Here is a 21354-nt window from a genome sequence, read left to right as displayed (position 1 = left end):
TTAACAATTTAAAATAAAACGATAGAATAGAAAAATAAAAGTGCAATCACAATGCAATTACCAACAAAACATTTAAAATATAAAAGAACTAAAAGGAATAACATACAATAACATTGTTAAAGCCAACTTCTCATACTGGGTCAAATGCCAAGGAGAAGAAATGAGTTTTGAGCTTTGATTTAAAAACAGTCAGTGAGGAGGCCTGTCAAACTTGCAGTGGCAATGCAACACAGGAGAGGAGCAGAAGAGGACTGGACATGATCAATTTGTATACAAAATGTTCTCTCTTCCAAGTACGACCTAAACCACTCAAGAGCAGTGCCACCGATGCCTACACATTTCTCTAATCGAGAAGTCAAAATACCATGGTCCACTGTGTCAAAAGCAGCAGTTAGGTCCAGGAGAACCAGGACCACATTGTCTCCAGGATCTTTAGCTAAAAGGTTGTCATTAAATCTTTATAGGACAACCACGCCTAGAGAGAGTAGCAACAGTGCTGAACTTTCTCCATTTGTAGACAGTCTGTCTTACTGTGGACACAAGAACATCAAGGCTTTTGAAGATACTTCTTTAACCCTTTCCAGCTTCATGCAAGTCAACAATTCTTGATCGTAGGTCTTCTGAGAGCTCTTTTCTGCGAGGCATGGTTCACGTCAGGCAGTGCTTCTTGAAACCAGTAAAGCCAAAACTGGTGTGTGTTTTTAAAGGGCAGGACAGCTTTTAGCAACACATCCAATATCATCACACTGATTGGACTCAAGGTTGGCTCACTCCTGGCTCCAATTAGCTCTTGGAGAATTCATTAGGCTAGAGGTTCATATACTTTTTCCACCCTGCACTGTGAATGTTTACATGTTATGTTCAATAAAAACATGAAAACATATAATGTTTGTGTAGTATTATTTTAAGGAGACTGTGTTTTTCTATTGTTGTAAGTTAGAAGAAGATCAGAACACATTTTATGACAAATTAAGGCAGAAAACCAAGAAATTCCAAAAGGTTCACAAAGTCTTTCTTGCCACTGTACTGTACATACAGATTGCACTGCAACAGTATGAACAGAGAGGTAATAGACCCAATTAAACCAACTAAACATTTTACTTTCAGTAACTGCTCAGAGGCTTTTAGCCCATTCTTCCTTATAAAACCGTTAAACCCATGGATGTTTGTTGGCATCCTTCCACAGCATTTCTATAGGATGAAAATCTTTGTGGGTTGACCACTCCTGGAGAGGTTAACAATGATACTTTTGTTCTCTTTTGTAATCTTTCCAGCCTGGTGAGCATCAACAGTTTTTCTTCTAAGGTTTTCAGAAATCTCCTTTGTTTGATTCATGACTAGATTCTACAAACCTGTGTTGTCAGGATCTAACTTTGAGAGTAAGCGCCCAGATTTCTTTCCTTTAAATAAGGCAGATCCTCCAAGACACATGATTGTCATCGAGTTGACTGAAACATCTGACTGTAGTGTACAGCTGTAGCCCACCTCCAGGAGGGGTCCTTAGGCAAGACCTCCTTACGCTTACCCTGCCTACCCTTGTAAGTCGATTTGGATAAAAGCGTTTGCCAAATAACTAAATTTAAATGTAAATGTAAGATTGGATAATTTTCCTTTGTGAATGAAATAATATACAGAATTAGACCCCACTACCTTTTATATATCTGTGTCATTTAGTTACCTTTGGTATTGACACATGAATGAATGAATAACTAAATAAATAAATGGTTCACAAACACAAGCAACACAATATTTTGATCAATTAAGTACATTTTGTTTGGTTTTAATAGTTTGTTTTTATTTCTACATAAAAAAGACGAGTCCAGGGCAAAGCAGTCGCCGGTGATAACCCGGAAGAGCAGGAGACGCTCCGTGACCTCCGTGTGTACGTAGAGAGGAAAAATGACGGAACAGAGACGCGATTGTTCTGTTTCGCCTTCGACACCAGTGAACACTTGGCTCGTTTCATTGAGTTAACAGCGAGAATAAGGAGCAGCCAGACCGTGCAACAAGCGAAATGTCGCTATAAACACAAGCGACAGTCTGTTGCGGGGTTAACTTCGTCAGACAGATGTTGGACGATGCTAGCCAGCTAAGTTAGCCAACTAGCTAACCGACAGATCCAGTTTGTCCGCTTTCGGTTGCTCGTAGTTTAGCAGTCGATGTGTTTATCGGAAAACTAAACCCTGTCGTAACGCTGCTTATTGAGGAAGCCGTGGTGTCTGTAACAGCCACGTCAGCTAACGTGAGCTAGCACCTGTCTCTAATCTGTTACGAGCTCTGTTTGGTTCAGTGGTTCAACATCGATGGCTCCGATGGGAATCCGTCTGTCACCACTTGGCGTGGCGGTGTTCTGCCTCCTTGGAGTCGGCGTTATCTACCACCTCTATGCCGGGGTCATCTGCAGCCGCCTGGCGGCTTTCAGGTGAGACTCTGCTTGTTACCGTAACATTACCGGGAGCTGTGCGTGTGAGAACATCAGCTGTGACGCTCAGTGTAGGTGCAGATGTCGACGTGTACCAGTTCTCCAACAGCTGACGGGACAGTTCAAAGAAAGCGGATTATTTCCTTTGTATTTCAGCAAGTATTCAAGCTGTTTTGAGAGTTTTGTAACTATGCATAAATATTGTAGAAAGTTAGTATTTGGAAGACATACAGTTATTCACAGTGATGAACCAACTATGTGAACAAATATTCAGTGGGATCACTCTATAGTATAAAAGGGTGTAAAATGGCTGCCATCTAAAACTGGGTATTGAACTTGGATATGTTTTAGTGCCACCCTGAATGTGTCCATGGTTCCGAAAATTAAAGCAAGTCTGTCAGAAAAGGCTACCATTAAACATCTGGTCAGGTTAGTAAATTTGTCAACCTTTCAAATGTCATTTCTGCCCTAGAGACCAAGGAAGACCTGAAAAGATCGCTATGATGTGTGTTTTAGATCAGTTGCAAAGATTCAGTCAGGAAACACTGAATCTTTACAATCATTTGACATGACAATGGTCAAATTGAACCGAGTAACTCTGAGCACAACATATCGGCTTCTTTTCAAAGATACTTGAGGCAGTGTCCGAAACATGCCTTCTCAGTAACCTTTTAGAACCTGATGAGGCTGATACACCAATTAGCCACACCTTCAAACCCTTGAGGTGGAGATGCCAACAAAGATGAGGTCAGAGGGGGAAAACCAAAGTGAATTAGTATCATGAAGCCTCTATGACTCTACAAACCTGACACAGCAGTGGAAAGGGCACGGATTATTTCAAAACTAGCAAGGCAGTGGGCCTTGAGGCACAGGGTTCAAAGCCTTGTGCTAGACAATGGGGTGAGAGCATCTCCAAAACAGCAGGTCCTGTAGATTGTTTCCAGTAAGCAGTTGTTACCAACCAAAAGTGGTCTAAGGAAGGACAGGGGGTGAACCCAGATGGGGTCATGGGCCCTCAAGGCTTATTGATGCGTGAGGGATGCAAAAGGTAGCCTGTCAGGTCTGATCCTACAAAAAAGCCACTGTAGCACACTGTCGGTTCCATTGGGTTTGATGTGAACAAAGGTACAAGCTTTGTTTCCAGTCTGCACAGTTTTGAGCCTAACACAGTCTAGATTTGTCTTTTTGTCTGTGCAGACAGAGAAGAAAAGTAGATCTGAGGGACCTGCTGGCTGTCTCGCTGGAGGCTGCAGAACTGGGTGGCAAAGAGGTAAAAACACTGTTATATATCTATATCTTTGACAGCTCAGTGATCTTAAAGGTGGTGTTTGAAATCTCCTTTTGCTAAAAATAGAATATCAAAATTAACCATTCCAGTCAGACGAGCAACCAGGATGTAACTGTGTTTATTCCCTCCTGTAAGAGTTACAGAGAATTTCGGAGTAGTAAACTGTATTTGTTTTATATTTGATAAAGAAACACAGCTGCACTGTAAATTTACATTAGGCACATCCTGTTTGTGTTAGTGTCATGAGTTTTGTTTCTCTTCCATAGGTAAAGAAGGTACGTGATGATAATAACCTGGAGGAAAAGTCCAAGGGCAAAACGAGGGAGGGAGCCAACGAGCTTCTGACTATGGGCGACTTGCAGTCTCATAGAAAGATGTTTAACCTCATTAGGAACACCTTTCCCGATGTTACGGTGAGCACATACACTGTAGCTGTTAGCGTTTCTTTTCTTCTGCACATTACATTTAACAGTCATTCATCGCCATGTTTTCTTTGTTGTCTGATTTTAAGGAATAGTTCTTTGTTAGAAGCAGGATTAAATATCTTAGTAATGACTAGGTCATATTCTGTGACAATTAAGGAACGCTTCTATGAAGAGCCCGAGGAAAGCTTTATTTAGTTGTCAAGCCAACTGGAAAGACCAGAATGTCAATGCACAAGACTCTTGGTACAGGGCTTATAAATGTGTCTACATGTGTTTGTTTTCAGGTGAACAGTGAAGAACATGACAACGTGTTGGATCCAGCAGCAGCCTGGAGCCAGAAAATTCCAGCTGAAATACTAAACAAGATAGAGGGAGGCAGGGATGTTCCAGCTGAGAGCATCACAGTGTGGATCGATCCTCTAGATGCTACGCAGGAATATACAGGTGTGCATTTAGGTGATGTGCTATTATGTTTATACGTTGCCCGTCCAAAGAAAAGTCACCACCTTGATTTAACTAAGCAAATATGTAAGAGCCTCCTGTTAGATTACAATGGGAGGCTCTTACCTATTTGAGACAATACAATTACTGCATGGATGAATATTTTTCAGCTGGCAACAAGTTATTTAACCCTAATTGATGCAGTGAGTAGCTTCTCGTTTCTTCCATGTCTGAAGACTCATCCTGTGGTCGTGGAAAAGATCTGCTTCAGAAGGGTCAAATTATATGCATGCATATAGCAAAGAAAACATCTAAGGAGATTGATGAAACTACTAAAACTGGGTTAAGAACTGTCCAATGGAAGAAGGTCATGTGGTCTGATGAGTCCAGATTAACTCTGTTCCAGAGTGATGGAGCAACAGTGTAAGAAGAGAGGAGGTGAAATGATGCACCCATCATGCCTAGTGTCTACCTTACAAGCCTGTGGGGGCAGTGCTATGATCTGGGGTTGCTGCAATTGTTCAGGTCTAGATTCAGCAACGATACAGTGGCAAGAAAAACTTTGTTATAAAATGTGCTCTGATCTTCATCTAAATCAAAACAATAGAAAAACACAGTCTGCTTAAAATAATAGTACACAAACATTATATGTTTTCATGTTTTTATTGGACATAACATGTAAACATTCACAGTGAAGGGTGGAAAAAGTAATGTGAATTGACTTGATACCTGGTTGACCCTCCTTTGGCAGCAATAACCTCAACCAAACGTTTCCTGTAGTTGCAGATCAGACCTGCACAACGATCTGAAAAGATTTTGGACCACTCCTCTTCACAAAACTGTTTCAGTGTAGCAATATTCTTGTGATGTCTGGTGTGAATGGCTCTCTTAAGGTCATGCCACAGCGTTTCAATCGGGTTGAGGTCAGGACTCTGACCGGGCCACTCCAGAAGGTGTATTTTGTTCTGTTGAAGCTATTCTTTTGTTGAATTACTTGTATGCTTTGGCTTATTGTCCGTTGCATCACCCATCCTCTGCGGAGCTTCAGTTGGCAGACAGATGGTCTTACGTTTTCCTGCAAAATGTCTTGATAAACTCTGGAATTCATTTTTCCCATCAATGACAACAATCCGTCCAGGCCCTGAGGCAGCAAAGCAGCCCCAAACCATGATGCTCCCTCTGCCATGTTTTACAGTGGGGATGAGGTTTTGATGTTGGTGTGCTGTGCCTTTTTTTCCTCCACACATAGTGTTGTGTGTTTTTTCCAAACAACTTAATTTTGGTTTCATCTGTCCACATAATATTTTGCCAGTAGTGCTGTGGAACATCCAGGTGCTCTTTTGCAAACTTCAGACGTGCTGCAATATTTTCTTTGGACAGCAATGGCTTCCTCCGTGGTGTCCTCCCATGTACTCCATTCATGTTTGATGTTTTCCTTATTGTAGATGTGTCAACAAAAATGTTAGCATGTGCCAGAGATTTCTGTAATTCTTTAGCTGACACTCTAAGATTCTTCTTTACCTCATTCAGCATTCTGTGCTGTGCTCTTGCAGTCATCTTTACAGGACGACCACGCCTAGGGAGAGTAGCAACAGTGCTGAACTTTCTCCATTTGTAGACAGTCTGTCTTACTGTGGACACATGAACATCAAGGCTTTTGAGCCAAAACTGGTGTGTGTTTTTAAAAGGCAGGACAGCTTTCAGCAACACATCCAATATCATCACACTGATTGGACTCAAGGTTGGCTCACTCCTGGCTCCAATTAGCTCTTGGAGAAGTCATTAGGCTAGGGGTTCACATACTTTTTCCACCCTGCACTGTGAATGTTTACATGTTATGTTCAATAAAAACATGAAAACATATAATGTTTGTGTACTGTTATTTTAAGCAGACTGTGTTTTTTCTATTGTTCTGAGTTAGATGAAGATCAGAGCGCATTTTATGACAAATTACTGCTGAAAACCATGAAATTCCAAAAGGTTCACAAAGTCTTTCTTGCCTCTATATGTGCCTTAAGAATGAGGTCTGCTGACTACCTGAATATACATCAATGGATGTTAAGTGTCAAATTGGGTTTAAATTTTTTCTCCCAGATGAAGCCCAGATAGGAGCTAGGTGCAGTCTATTGTACATTGTAAAGGAGCCGCTTATCTTATCCTACGTATAGACGTAATATTTTGTTGGTACCCTTCTGTTAAAGTAAGAAAAACCCATAATGGTCACTAAAATAACTTGAAATGACAAAAATAATAATAAATACAAATTTATTAAAAATTAACTCATGAAAATCAGACATTGCTTTTGAGTTGTCGTTCAGCAGACGTTTTTTTTTTAAAAAAAAAAAAAAAAAAAACGAATGAAACTGGCCTGGACAAAAATGATGCTACCCCTAGAAAAGAATTTGACCGTAGGGGCATGTTAAACTAAAGTGTGTCCTGTAATAAGCATCACACCAGTCTTCAAACTTGTAATCAGTCAGTCTGTATGAAACCGGCAGGAACAGGAACATCGGCTTGATGTTCCTGTGACTACAGTTGCACATATTATTCAGAAGTTTAAGGTCCACCCGACTGTAGCCAACCTCTCTGGCCCTGGTAATACAAATGGTAATCAAGGGTCCCAGAACAACTTTAAAAAAGATTAAAGGAGAAATATGGGCTTAAGTTACATCAGTGTCAGATCACACCATCAGTCACTGTTTGACCCAAAGTGAACTTAATGGAAGATGAGAAGGACTCAAATCGTAAAAAAGTGTGACAAGCCAAATAGCTTCTGGGAAAGTGTCCCTTGGACAGACCGGACTACAGATTTTTGGCAAGTCACATCAGCTTTATGTTCACAGACACAAAAATTAAGCATACAAAGAAAAGAACACTGTAGCTAATGTTAAACATGGAGCAGGTTGGTTATGTTATGGGGCTGCTTTGCTGTATCTGGAGTGTCTTGAATCTCTGAAGGGTGCAAAACATGCTGCCCAGTGTCAGAAAGCTTGGTCTCAGTCACAGGTCATGGGTCCTCCAAGAGGATAATAACCCAAAACACACAGCTAAAAAACTAGCAAGGAACGAATCGTTGGACTAATCTGTAGAGACCTTCTGACCTAAATCACATTGAACATCTGTGGAAGGGAGTGAAACATGCAGTCTGGAATAGGCACTTTTCAAACCTGAGACAGCTGGAGTAGTTTATTCGTAAGGAGTGGGCCAAAATACCTGTCAGGTGCAGTGATACAGAAATCACTTGATTACAGTGATAAGAAAGGTTGTGCAACAAAATATTAAGTTCATTGTACCATTATTTTTGTAGAGGCCAGTTTCAGTAGTTTGTATACAATACAAACTACATTAAATAGTAAATCCAGAATAGAATCGTTAGATTTGTCAGTAATGACATGAACAGTGCAAGTAAAGTGTTTCAAAAACTGGGGGAGCTCTTCTTTGTGACAAGTGGCCCAGTGCTGGTCTGTCACTCTGAGGCTGGGAACTAGAGTACCTCACTAATGACAATGTGTTGAGGTGTTTTCCTAGTCATGTGCACCTATTGAATTCTGGACCAAGAATTAAATATTTGCTTTTAAACACAAGGTTGTCACTCTATTGCATAACCGTGGCAGAATCTCTTTTACCTCAGCTACTGTCACTGAGTTTTAACAGCATTTTAAGAAGAGCTACTGTGATTTACAAAATATAAACATGCACAAATAAAAAATGCCATCATCTCTGTTTTATCCTCTTTTGTCTTTCCCCATTTTTCTTGCCCACCCTGCATGTCTGCTGCTAATCTGTCTCCATAGAGAAGCTTGTGAAGTATGTGACCACAATGGTATGTGTGGCTGTAGATGGTAAACCAGTCATTGGGGTTATACATCTGCCATTCACTGGGTTCACTGGTAAGTGTGTCCATTACTTTTGTTCTACCTCCATCTTCTGGACTTCACATTGTTAGTCTCTTTTAATAGTTTTAAGTAACAACTTGACATTTTCAGTACAATCCCTCACACTAAACCCTGTAAAACCTCAGTAGAATGCATTTCAGTAACATTTAATGTGCCTCTGGTATCTTTATTCTGGCTTTAAGAATCACTGCTAAGCTCTTCTTTAATAAAATAACTTTTTTCCCTCTCATCTCCTTGTCTTCCTCAGCCTGGGCTTTTGTGGGACAAGGATCAAACATGCATCCACGGTTATCCTACAGTAACAACCCACCAAAGATGATTGTGTCACGTTCCCACTCTGGAAAAGTCAAAAGTTACATTCATGATGCCTTTGGAAACGGCACAACCATAGAAGCGGGTGGAGCAGGTGAGTAGGGAATTATTTTATTTCACATATTTACATACGTTTTAAAGTAGGTGCATGTGGAGCTCCAGTAAAAACACACTTTTCCTCCCAATAAACGTATGAACATTTAATAGTCATTAATATCAACCAATATGTAAAAAAGATTATTGTGATAGTATTTTTAGCCATATTCCCCAGCCCTAGCCAACAGGACTGCTGTACATTTCTGTGTGTGAACCTGATGCACATCACTTTATCTTGTGTTTTCCTTCTGGAAACATCTCTGCCTTATAATTTTTAGTTTAGCACTTGTAGCTTACATATAGTCTGTTTTTTTGTTTAAAGTATTTACAAGTAAGTCAAGTAATACGATTACTAGTGCAGTTATGCTTGTTTAGCCTTAAGTTTGACCTACATGATCAAACCCTGACATGATTTCTACGTTTCTCTCTGAACCCTTGGGCAGTCACCCTCTAACTCAGTCTCTCTCTCTCTGTATCTCAGGATATAAGGTTCTGTCTCTCCTGGATGTTCCTCAGTTTGATTCAGGTTCTATAGACCAGGCCGATGTTTACCTTCACATCACCTTCATTAAGAAATGGGACATCTGTGCTGGCGCAGCACTGCTGAATGCACTGGGTATGAAACAACCAGTTGCTTTTTTAAGAAATGTCAAATTAAATTCTGATTTTCCTCTCAGTGAGAAGATGTTGGAGAACATATTGTAGCTTGTCTTGAATCTTTGCTTATACACTATTTGTAATTTCTTAAATTATCAAACAACAAGTCCTGCTGTATATGTACAATTCGAAGGATCTGTCATGTGTGTTATTAGCTTTTAATGTGTGCAGTACCAGTGACATGTAATCAATGATGATTGTAGGAGGCCACATGACAACTCTAAAGGGAGAGGACATCGACTACAGTGGAACACCACTCAACAAAGGAGGACTAGTGGCTAGTGTGGGCGTGGACCATAAGGCCATACTGAAGAGGCTGCCAAACTGGGACCCTTCGGAGCATTGAAAGACACAAACGCAGAGGTGCAGGTAGTGTGGTGACATAGTGGGAAAGGAGACAACTACCAGCCACATGCATTGGAATTGGAGGCTTGGATCACCGAGCAGGACTGTGGTTGATACAGTGGCTCTGACTGTACACTCCTCCACATGCATACAGAGAAACAGTATGTCCTTCTCCTTCAGTGCACATACACACAAACACATGTTCACAATGAACTCTGGACAACTGGATCCCCTCCCTTCAACTGTCCATGATATACTTCTTTAACAACAAACCCCAGGTTCACCAACACCACAGCAATCCACGTCAGACTGACTTTGACTAATCTGCTTCTTCAAAGTTGTGAATTTAAGGAGGCACAGAGATGGAGCACTTCATGTTTGGATTGGCAGCAAATATTGTAAGGATTTCATTTTCCTGTTATTTATGAACCTTATTATCCACTCACTGTAGGTTTGTCAAGACTCCAGCAGCAAGGTTAAGACTTTTTAGTTTTTCCTCTTGCTTTTAGACCAGAAGTTGAATGGTTACTAGGTCAAGTCAGCTACGAGTTAAATTGTGAGTGTCCACACAACTTTTTTTTCTTCATACATCATGGACAGGTTAAGCTCAGAGAGAAAAATATTAGCTCTTGTAATAGACACCTTTTCAATTTCAATGATGAAGCGTTGCCTCACGCTGTGGGCCTGTTGAAGAAATGGAGGCTTCAGGAAATTGTTTTCATACAAACAAATGTGATTACACCCTCTGCTCTACAAAGCAGGATCACGCCATGCATTTTGTGACGTATTGTGATTTATATATTTGATACATTTTCTCATCTGTAGGTACCTTTCATCTAAAAGGCAATTATGGATGCTTATAGCCATTCTCAGGTATCGGTGTGGACATGCAGTGATTGATTGTTTTATACAAGAAGTTCTACACAAATGTAAAAAGATGTATGTTTATCTTAAAAACATAAACTTTTCTTTTTTTTTTTTTAAATCAATCTCAACCTGGAAAAAAACTTTTGTGAGTTAGACTCTGGCCTGGTACTCTACACAACAACACCTCTTCAGTACAAACACGATTTGCTTCACTGTCTCAGTTCACTGTGAGTTAAGAGCAGAGAATCCGCTTGTACAGTTTCCGATCCCGTCACTATTTGGACGTTGTAGTTTTAACTTTGGCCATCACACCCCCACAATGACATGTTTACGACTAGTATCTTTCTCTACTGTCTCTCATTTGTGTCAGCACCTTTGAACTGACAGTCCTATAGCCATTAAATGCATTTAGTTTAACAAAGGCTGGCATGAAGTTAGACAAATTACTTTTGCTGAGAAAGCATGTAAAATAATGACAATAATATACTTGAAGAATATGGACCAATGCCAGTTCTAAAAGATACAAGAGACCTGTTTTATGTTCCGTTTGCCTCAGCTGCTCTTGTGTTGTTGATAACCTTGAATAGATGGAAAATATTAGAGTTTAGAAGTTGGACATTTTTACGCCATGTTCTGCCACAGACAGAAGATGATGCTAGATGACTGGGTTCTGCTATGTATGTACAGCATCACAGAAACAGTTTGAATACTGTATACAAGTAATGAAACTCCAGTGCTTTTACCTCTGTTTATGGGTGTGAGGGAGTCATATGGAAGCTTTTGGGGCTCCAGAGGGAGCTGTGTCTGTATTCTTTGGTGATGTGACTGAACTGTCAGCAGCTGAGTTGCATTGTAAGTGATGTGTTCAATTCAAAAAACTTTATTAATCCCAGAGGGAAATTGTTTAAATGCACCACGTTTGACAAAAGGAAGTATGTGTGGAATAAAGTGTAATTCTAGCTGTTGTGTGAGTTACTGCAGTTACTGACCAGAAACCTCCAATTCCAATATGACCAGTTCAGGACTCTCAACATCTTAACAAGTTCACATGTTAACAAACCTTTAATTTGAAAACTTTGCACTAATATTGTTCATTTTCTACACATTTAAGATTGTCAATGTTTTTCTCTGCATGATTATATTACTTGGGACATACCAATAGTAAGTAGTAGTAAGTATTTAGTAGTAAGTAAGGAGCCAATGGAAATTACCCTGAATGTGTGTTATGTATGGGCTCTTCTGCCTTGTGTTGTTTGCAGACAGTTTAAGTAAATTCACATACAGAACCACACATGTTCAGACACTTTTAAACCCATCACTGAGGCTTAGGCATTTTTTCGTTACTAAATAATTAAACACAGTTACTGCAACGAAGAATAAGCAAACACAAAGTTCCATCCATTTCAAGTGTCAGAATGAGGTGGGTGGGGAAAAAAACTCAACTTCATCTGCTTTAAACATTTTCTCCTTTAGCAGGCATGTCAGCTGCTGCAGACAAATAGAAAAATGCAAGTAGGAAAGCAGAGTAAAGCAGAATGAGATGGTAAAGGATATAAACAAAATCTCAAATACTAATTTATGTATAATCAATGGAAGCTTATAATATGTAGTAATGTTTTATTGTATTACATTTACAGTACTGTGCGAAAGTCTTAGGCAGCATTTTCTTTGTTCTTTTATGAACAATGACCACTATTTATTTCTCGCTCTCTCTCTTTTTTTTTTACATTAGAAACACAAAAAGTGGTTTCTTGGCTTTTGCCTTTCCACAAAAAACATTTCTGGTCCAGCTTCCATCCAGATGAAGCTGCCAGATGCTGAACCAGGTTCTTGCTGGACTCTCAAAAAAGAAACTCTGGGAAACTTCTCATCACAACTTCCACTTCTGTTTTTGTCCTCGATCCTTTCCAGATTCCTCTACATAGGTTACACTTATTATTTGTCACTTTAGCCACATAATGTTAAAACAAACATGTTTATTCTGATATTTTTGTGTTTTTATCACAGTGAACATATTTCCTATGAACACTATCTGTATTCTAATCACGTGACTACAACATAAATAGGTATATAGTTATAATAGCACTGCCAAACTCAAAAATGTGTATGGTGCCTAAGACTTTTGCACAGTACTGTATATATAAACACATTCTGGTTGAGACTAATCAACCTGAAATCACAAGATCACCACAATAGTAGAATTTTAAAATAGTTCCTTAATTGGAAAGATATTTCTGTGTTCAAAAATCAACTATGAAATCTCAGTGCTGTACAAGAATGACAGTAATACTTACGCTGAGCTGACAACTTGGTGAGAATATACTGAAGACTGTCCTCGATGTCTTTTCTTTGAGCTGTGAAGTCCCACAAAGTGGGGTTTTTGAAACTCTGAATCCAATCTGACTTGGTAGAACACACACGCAAACAGAAGTTCTGTGCAGAAATGTCAGAATAGATGGAAGAAACACAGTAAAGACAAACACTTGATTACTTTTTAGCATTGTGGCTATATTTATTTATTTACTATATGCCATTAGAACTACATTATTTTAAGCACAGGAGAATTCATTATTAGAAAGTGTAATGCATGCACAAGAAATAACTTTCATTCACTTATTTATTATATAATATTAGATAGATAATAGATAATAAATCTTTTCAAAAGTATTGTAGTGATTTTGCAGCATTGTAGTGCTCAGGGACAGACATGTAATGATCAAGCACTATAATAAAGCACTATAATACTGTTTATCCTGAATCATCATGTAATAATGCATTCATGTAATAACTATAGAATAGACTTTAGGAGATAGACGCATGTTATGTGACATCTTAGCTTCAGACAAAGGACTGGCCTGACTGGTTTAGTGGGTTTAAATCTTATTTATGAGATAGATTCCTGTTTGTTTATGTTAACGATGAGTCCTCTGTGCAAAAAAAAAGTTAGTTATTGATTTCCATAGAATGGTAAATGGTCTGCACTTATATAGCACTTTTCTACCTAGCTGGTACTCAAAGCGCTTTACACTGTGTCTCATTCACCCATTCACACACTGATGACAGAGCTGCTATGCAGCTGACCTGACTCACCGGGGGCAACTAGGGGTTCAGTATCTTGCCCAAGGACACTTTGGCATGTGACGTGGCAGCTGGGAATCAAACCACCAATCCTGTGATTGGCAGTCAACTGCTCTACCTATTGAGCCACAGCCACCAATACTTTTTAATGTTTATATACACTGCCCATCCAAAAGACAAAATCACCACCTGGATTTAACTAAGCAAATAGGTAAGAGCCTCCAGTTGGATTATTACTGCATGGATGATTATTTTTTAGCTGGTAGCAAGTTATTAAACTCTAACTGAAGCAGTGAGTAGCTTCTCATTTCTTAAAAAAACATATATAAAGACACATCTTGTGGTCGAGGAAAACATGTTAATCTCTCATTTCAGAAGGGTCAATTATTGCTGCAGTTGGTTCAGCAATGTTATGTACTCAAAGAATGAGGTCAGCTGACTACCTGAATATACTGAATAACCAGTATAATATTCCATCAATAGATTTTTTTTCTTCCCTGATGACACGGGCATATTCCAAGATGACAATGCCAGGATTCAGCTGGCTCAAATTGTGAAAGAGTGTTTCAGGAACCATGACACATCATTTTCACAAATGGATAGGCCACCACAGAGTCCAGACCTTAACCCCATTGAGAATCTTTGAGATGTGCTGGAGAAGACTTTGCGCAGTGGTCTCACTCTCCCATCATCAATACAAGATCTTGGCGAAAAACGTATGAAACTCTGAATGGGAATAAAAGTACTACTGTGGGGAGCATTAATTTTTACCAGGACAAATCTCTAGAACTGCCTTCTTTCACCTGTGGAATACTGCACAAATAAATATAAATAGGAGCATCTTGTCTCACAGTGTCCTGATGTAAAACAAGTTACCTTCTCCTCATTTGTAAGGTTCCTCTCTGAATGCGAAACCATGTCTTTAATGAAAACAATGTATGACATCAGATCTTGTTTTGCTTCTGTATGGAGATAAATAGCATACATGTTAGGGATTAAATACAAGTTAACTAATTAGGAGACTGCTGAAGATAATGGCAAAACATCAGCTATCCACACCTGCGAGGGTAAGACAGTCAACACAGCCTGTCTTTGAGTATTTCCTGGCCAGGTCTACAGGTCTCTCGCCCCTGAAGGTGGTGGCCTGTATATTGGCTCCCAGTTCAAGTAGACTCCTCACTGTGTCCACATGGCCCCAACAAGCAGCAAGGTGCAGTGATGAATAACCTGGAACACAGAAATCAAAGCGAGGCTCGCAGATCAACTATGACAACGACAATGCTACTGCTACTGTAGTGTAGAAATTTAAATGCTGTGTTGATATACAATGTGGAACGTTTATATTCAATCAGCATTTTTCCCGTTAATTACTCTAAATGAACTGTATTCACTGGGAAATGTAAAAAAAAAATTAAATTACGTTGAAATCTGAAAATGTTTAACTTACAGTATAAGTAAGTACATTAGCAAAATCTTATGCATGCATTACACTTTCTAATAATGAATTCTCCTGTGCTTAAAATACTGTAGTTCTAATGGCATATAGTAAATAAATAAATATAGCCACAATGCTAAAAAGTAATCAAGTGTTTGTCTTTACTGTGTTTCTCCCATCTATTCTGACATTTCTGCACAGAACTTCTGTTTGCGTGTGTTTTACCAAGTTGCAGTGTAAGTATTACTGTCATTCTTGTACAGCACTCAGATTTTAAACACAGAAATCACTTTTTCCAATTAAGGAACTATTTCAAATTCTACTATTCTGGGATCTGGTGATTGCAGCTTGATTAGTCTCAACCACAGTAACACTAACGTTCATATTTTAGTAGTGATTTAGAGTCTTCAGACTCGAGTTCTATTACTCTTGTGGTATAATAAATAACTAGATGTTTATTATTGTAAGTTTTATTCTAATTCAAAGGGCCCAGCCTGTGTTTCCCTCTCACCCCGCACAGTCTGCTCGTTGACCCGGGCTCCGTGACTGACCAGCTCCCGGACGATGGCGCTCCTCCCCAACAAACTGGCAGCTGCCAACACGTTTCTCCCAGCCTCGTCCTTCTTTCCGAATATCTCCTCTCTGTCCCATTCGCCTTGGCGATTCTGAATAATGGTGTCCAAGTCCCCAGACAGCACACGTGTAAAAACTTCGTCATATGTCGTCATTTTGCTCACTTTATTTGACGTTAGCTCATTAGCTAGCTAGGTGCCCCCACGAGTTCTTCCGCAACAGGCTGGGATGTGAATATCGCCATGGTTACGGCGCCGCGTCACTCCAAACAGTGTTGGTATGTTGGCGCCACACCAGACATATAGATCCCACAAGAGAATCTCATCAATCTCATTTCATGATTCATACACATTCAATGTTCATGTACTGTTCTTTGTAAAAAGCGCTCTGCAAATAAAATTGAATTGAATTGAAGAGAATGCTGTCCATAAATGTTACGTTATATGTTTTACAACCACAAACTCTTCTCTGGTCGTAAGCTAAAACATCAGTAGATACCCATCATAACTGTGTTGTTATGAATTCACCTTATTTTATAAGTATGTATTACATATATGTGGTTCAGAATAGAAAGTCAATCACGTCTGCTCTCCTGGCTGAGTGAACACATCCTTATGAGAAGAACCTGGTCTCAGTGGGACTATGACAGGGAGTCATTCAAAAATGAATGGAATTTAGTTTTTTTTGAAAGTCAGAACGTGGCTGTATTTTGCAGTGTATATGCACAATCATGACACCGACAACGAGGCAAACAAAGGTTATGATGATTAGGTTATAATTTAAATTACAAAACATCTAACACAATTCAACAAAAAAAACAAAAAAACAAACAAACATGTAATCGGATTAAGAAAGTCCTCAGTATATGCTCCACCTGTTTGCAGTCACTCTTTTAGAACTTCTCAGGTCTGTCCATGTCATCCGTGTTAAAGCTGAAAGGTTTATCATAGCCCATCAGGTGGTTGTAATCGTCTGGGATGCTGAACAAGTCCGGGTTTACCAGCAGCCCCACTTTCTTAGCGTAGAAAGTGGTGAACATCTTACTCACGGCTGGGATTCTGACCTGGCTCTGGTGGAACACGTTTTTTTTCTCAGTGAGGAAAACACTGTAGGTGATGGCGGTGTAGGTGTCTGTGTCTGGGTTATGGTACAGACGCACCACGTAACCCTTGGTGACAAGGTGGAGGAGGACGGGGGTGAGGAAGGTGAAGAAGCCAATGATTCCACAGAAAGAGACTTGCATGGCAATGCTCTTGACTCCTAGCCCCGTCTTCAGGAGGATTTGGGGCATAAGCAAGAGGCTGGCCCCGCTGGAGCTGTAAGAGAACAACTTTACCCCTGATTAGAGGAGTCAGGGAACATAGATTAGATAGAATGGCTATCACAGAAAACACTTCTTCATACACTGTTATCATCATGTACATATCCATATATTCATATTTGTGACACCCTCTGGTTTAGGAATGTTGAGCAGCAGCTCTGTCTGCACACACTTCATTGAGTGCTAGGGTTTTAGAACTGAACTATGAACACTGTTTTTTTATTATAATGTTTTTACATCACAGATTATTAAAATATGAGACTAAAACTAAAATTACTGCATTGTGGCTGAAGGCCTCTGAAGTTGTAGTTTACATGCAGTCTGTCTGGATATTCTAATGTTTATCTAAGAGTCCAAATGGACGTTTGTGCCAGAATTAATCACATTTCCTCCAGGCATTTCTGAGATACTGCGTGATGAGAATGGGACATATGAGGTCACAGTGACGTTGGTCTTTGACCACCAAAATCTAATCAGTTCATAATTTTAAGAGGACGCTTGTGCCAAGTGTAAAGAAATTCCCTCCAACTCTTTCTGTGATTTCTTGTTCACAAGAATGAGACCTGACCAGCAAAATGTTGTTGTTCATCGGGTGTTAACTGATCTGTGTCAATATGGATGTATGATGTGCTGGTTGTACAGATATAGCAATATTTCTACTCCTGCACTGTAATAAAAACAAATAAAGATGAAAAGCATCAGGCCACAGTGACTCACCTCGAACAGCGGTGCCAAGGCTGCCAGTGTAAATGAGGTTCCCGTCCTCAGAGTGGGTCACAGCGGACAGAAAGCGAGTGGGCGGACAGTGAGACTGCACCTATTCAAAGAAGACAAAAATGATGTTGGGGCTGGTTTAAAAAGCCCAACCCACCCATCCCACCCCATGTCACTTGGAGATGACTGAAGATCAGTTCATCTGATCACTGTGTCGTGGTGCGTTCTAAGTTATTATCCTGTTGAGAAACAAATGATGGTTCCAATGAGTTGAAACCAGATGGGACAACAACGTTTCACCAGGCTTCAACACTTCATCAAAAATACCGATTTCAACATGTCCATCCCTCGTGTTTCTTGCTTCAAGTTATTTTCTTCTTCTCACTCATCAACCAGCAGTTCTGTAAATCAATTTGGTAAGTCTTCCAGGAGAGGTCCTCATGAGGGTCCAGATCAATTCATTGCATGTTTTGTAGGAGGCAATGAGTTGTATTAAAATATACACACACACAATTCTCAACGTTTTGTTGTGTATGTTACCGTACTATGTGTGACACACGTGTCATTTAACAGGAGTACACAGAAATCCTCACCAGCCGATTCCACATAAAATGGTCTTAGCGGCTAATGCTAACTGAGCTAAGCAGAACTGGCTTGTTTCCATTAGCTAGTTGTTTAACATGTCCAGTAAAGGATTCTCTTAAAGACCACACTACGGAGGCCCAACACCCCCCGTCCTGCAGTAAAACATAATATTGGTTTGTACGTAAATACCTTGTGGTTTAGGTTGAGGAACGACCTTGTGACAGGACCTAACTGTTTCTCACAGATTCCTCTAAAACAAGACACAGCAAACGCATCATGTTGTCTGGTCCTATCGTGAACGTATTTGAACGACTGAGAAACAGTACAAGGCCGTAACCTACGCGCAACATGTACAGAAAACATAGTTTGCTGTTTGATGATCCTCCGTGATTAATACACTTTCTAACTTCTCACACGCTGCAAGTGATTCCGCTTCTTCTTCTTCTTCTTCTTCTTCTTCTTCTTCTTTGCGAATTTCAACCAACTCACGGCTGCACTACCGCCACCTACTGCTGTTTGCTAGGATCGCCACTCACTCCTGTTTCTGAAATGTACTTAACTATAGGTGAACTTTCTTTTATGTCTTGTACTCAGTACTTGCACATTGTGCACACAGAACGGTCTGTTGCATGTTCTATTAAGAGGCTGTCTTCAGATAGGACAGCTGTGTGTATTGATGTGTCCTTCATTCATTTGTGATGCATGGACTGAAGAGCACTAATTGCCCGTCCTCTGACAGAGACTAAAAAACATACTTATTAAATGCTGTCTCTTTCAGCTTCTAAATGATTTCTATGGTTATTAATTGTTTTTTATTTATTTATTCGATAGCTAAATCTAATTAATTCAATTCAATTCAATTCAATTTTATTTGTAGAGCGCTTTTTACAATTGACATTGTCACAAAGCAGCTTTACACAACCAAAGAACAGTACATGAACAGCGAATGTGTATGAATCTTGAAATGAGATTGTCCCTGATGAGCAAGCCGAGGGCGACGGTGGCAAGAAAAACTCCCTGAGAAGGCAACAGGAAGAAACCTTGAGAGGAACCAGACTCAACAGGGAACCCATCCTCATATGGGTGATTACATGCTATGTAGGCAGCAGGCAGTCCAATATAATAGTTAATGTCTTTAAGTTAATGTGGACATTATATATATATATATATATATATATATATATATATATATATATATATATATATATATATATATATATATATATATATATATATATTACATATATATATCTTATTTTTATTGAGCTGGACCCATGCTGGATAGAAAAAACAAACAAATGAGGAATTGAATGCTCACTTAACTTCAAAAGACATGACAGTAATATGCATCCTCTAACTTAGCTAATTGAAAGAGTTTCATTTCCACAGTTACCTTAAAACTCCCAAAGTATGAAGGTAATTTGAAAATGTCATGTTGATTTTATAGCGTGATGCTAAAAATAACCTAGAAAATCATATAGAGACTACAAGGTGCAACATCAAATTGCTCCCATGCAGCACCTTTAGTCATCCATCAGATGGCAGGACAGTACTACATATGAATGTTCTGATTACAGGTAGCGAGTTAGGAAACTGACAACAGGCTACAACTGCTGCAGATAAAATAATATAACAATGGCAGAGGTAGTAAAAAATTGACACAAGAGTATTGCTAAAGACAAATGCTTTGAGGAATACAAGGGAGGTAAATGTAAAAAAGGATGAATTAGACAGTCTAAAAACTGGTACATTATTACACAGATGCATTTAAGGTTTAATGCTTGGGTGTTCCTATACAACTCCATAATGATGTTATTTGCACTTCTCCTTGAGCAGCTTCTTTTGTAAACCAATGGCCATTTAACAGTCTAGTTCACTAGGGACATTTTAAAACTTTGCAGATGCATTTATATATCCTAAATACATTTTTGGAGTCCTAGAAACCATGTTCTGCCTCACAACTTAACCAACTTACTGAATATCAGATTACCAGACCCTTTTTTAAAGAAATGTTTATAATAAGATTGAGAACTGGTGGCACTAATCTGCTGTATATCTTTGATTTATTACTCTCTGTCTGGCATCTGTTGATTGAGTGTTGCAATAGTTCATAAATTCTGAACTGTAAAGATGTAGATGTAAGGTATATGATGAACCATACTATTTAACACAGACCCTGACACTCCACAGTACCTCCATCATCTACTGCAGCTGTCCAAACAACAATTTCCCCCAGGAGATCAATAAAGTACGACATTATTATTCATATTCTGGTCATTTGTATGAAGTTTGACTATGTTACTTGGGTTAGGTAAGAGGGAGAAAAATGCCAGCCAGAAGCTGGATTTTAAATTTGAATATTGGCACTGCAGTAAGAGGCACATTTACCAATGTGGTCATGTTACAGGATTGGTGAAAGCACAGCATGATAAATTGGTGACAGATTAGATGTAAGGCCTCCACCTCTGTTGAAGTAAGGGGTTCCTACTTGAATGGAGTGACTTCTGGTGCTTTTTGTACTGCCTATGTTCTCTGTCCCAAATGTCCTTTGTCCTTCAAATGAAGGTACCCAGCTAATTCTAGTCTGCTAGGGCCATCCTCCTGTAGTGGCTGTTTGGTTTCTCTAGTGTAGAGCTCTTCACTCAACAGAGGAGGAGACCTTAGACACAGTCTGTCTCCAACTTATCATGCTGCTCCTTCATAACCCAGTCTTATTGCAGTAGGAAGCTTCAACGTCCAGGCAACCTCACCATGATGACTGAGAATCTTCACAGACGTCATTATGGAATGCACCAAGTCAAGATTCATACAGAGAACCACAGCACAACATTTATGTGAACTGCAATTACCAACTCACCGTTGTATGTCACCGAATCAATTTGCAGTTTATATGCAACAG

At 39.5% G+C, this 21354-nt stretch overlaps 3 protein-coding genes across 5 annotated transcripts; 1 reads left to right on the top strand and 2 right to left on the bottom strand.

The window, feature by feature from the left end:
• The first annotated feature begins 1868 nt into the window (after window positions 1-1868).
• Window positions 1869-10391, top strand: bpnt2 (3'(2'), 5'-bisphosphate nucleotidase 2). Its single transcript, XM_026375272.1, has 8 exons — window positions 1869-2422; window positions 3620-3692; window positions 3977-4123; window positions 4420-4579; window positions 8371-8466; window positions 8720-8878; window positions 9362-9496; window positions 9741-10391. The coding sequence occupies exons 1-8, from the start codon at window positions 2304-2306 to the stop codon at window positions 9881-9883; spliced, it is 1032 nt and encodes a 343-aa protein (XP_026231057.1). The 5' UTR covers window positions 1869-2303; the 3' UTR covers window positions 9884-10391.
• Window positions 10392-10834: 443 nt separating this feature from the next.
• On the bottom strand, window positions 10835-16510 carry ankrd45 (ankyrin repeat domain 45). 3 transcript variants are annotated; one of them, XM_026375345.1, is made up of 5 exons: window positions 15774-16510; window positions 14887-15054; window positions 14704-14789; window positions 13044-13182; window positions 10835-12237 (listed from the first exon to the last, which is right to left on the bottom strand). In XM_026375345.1, exons 1-5 carry the CDS (start codon window positions 15988-15990, stop codon window positions 12203-12205), a joined length of 645 nt encoding a protein of 214 aa, XP_026231130.1. In that variant the 5' UTR covers window positions 15991-16510; the 3' UTR covers window positions 10835-12202. The 3 variants fall into 3 exon arrangements, with proteins under 3 accessions (XP_026231130.1, XP_026231131.1, XP_026231128.1); XM_026375346.1 differs by having other exon boundaries at window positions 10835-12234; XM_026375343.1 differs by lacking the exon at window positions 10835-12237 and having other exon boundaries at window positions 12788-13182.
• A 123-nt stretch (window positions 16511-16633) lies between these two features.
• On the bottom strand, window positions 16634-18895 carry tmem70 (transmembrane protein 70). Its single transcript, XM_026375342.1, has 3 exons — window positions 18645-18895; window positions 17874-17973; window positions 16634-17173 (listed from the first exon to the last, which is right to left on the bottom strand). Exons 1-3 carry the CDS (start codon window positions 18816-18818, stop codon window positions 16728-16730), a joined length of 720 nt encoding a protein of 239 aa, XP_026231127.1. The 5' UTR covers window positions 18819-18895; the 3' UTR covers window positions 16634-16727.
• Window positions 18896-21354: the final 2459 nt, after the last annotated feature.

The sequence above is a fragment of the Anabas testudineus genome, chromosome 17 (assembly GCF_900324465.2).
Source record: "Anabas testudineus chromosome 17, fAnaTes1.2, whole genome shotgun sequence".
Lineage (NCBI taxonomy): Eukaryota > Metazoa > Chordata > Actinopteri > Anabantiformes > Anabantidae > Anabas > Anabas testudineus.
The sequence above is the reverse complement of the archived record's forward strand: the minus strand, read 5'-3'. Positions and strand labels throughout refer to the sequence as shown.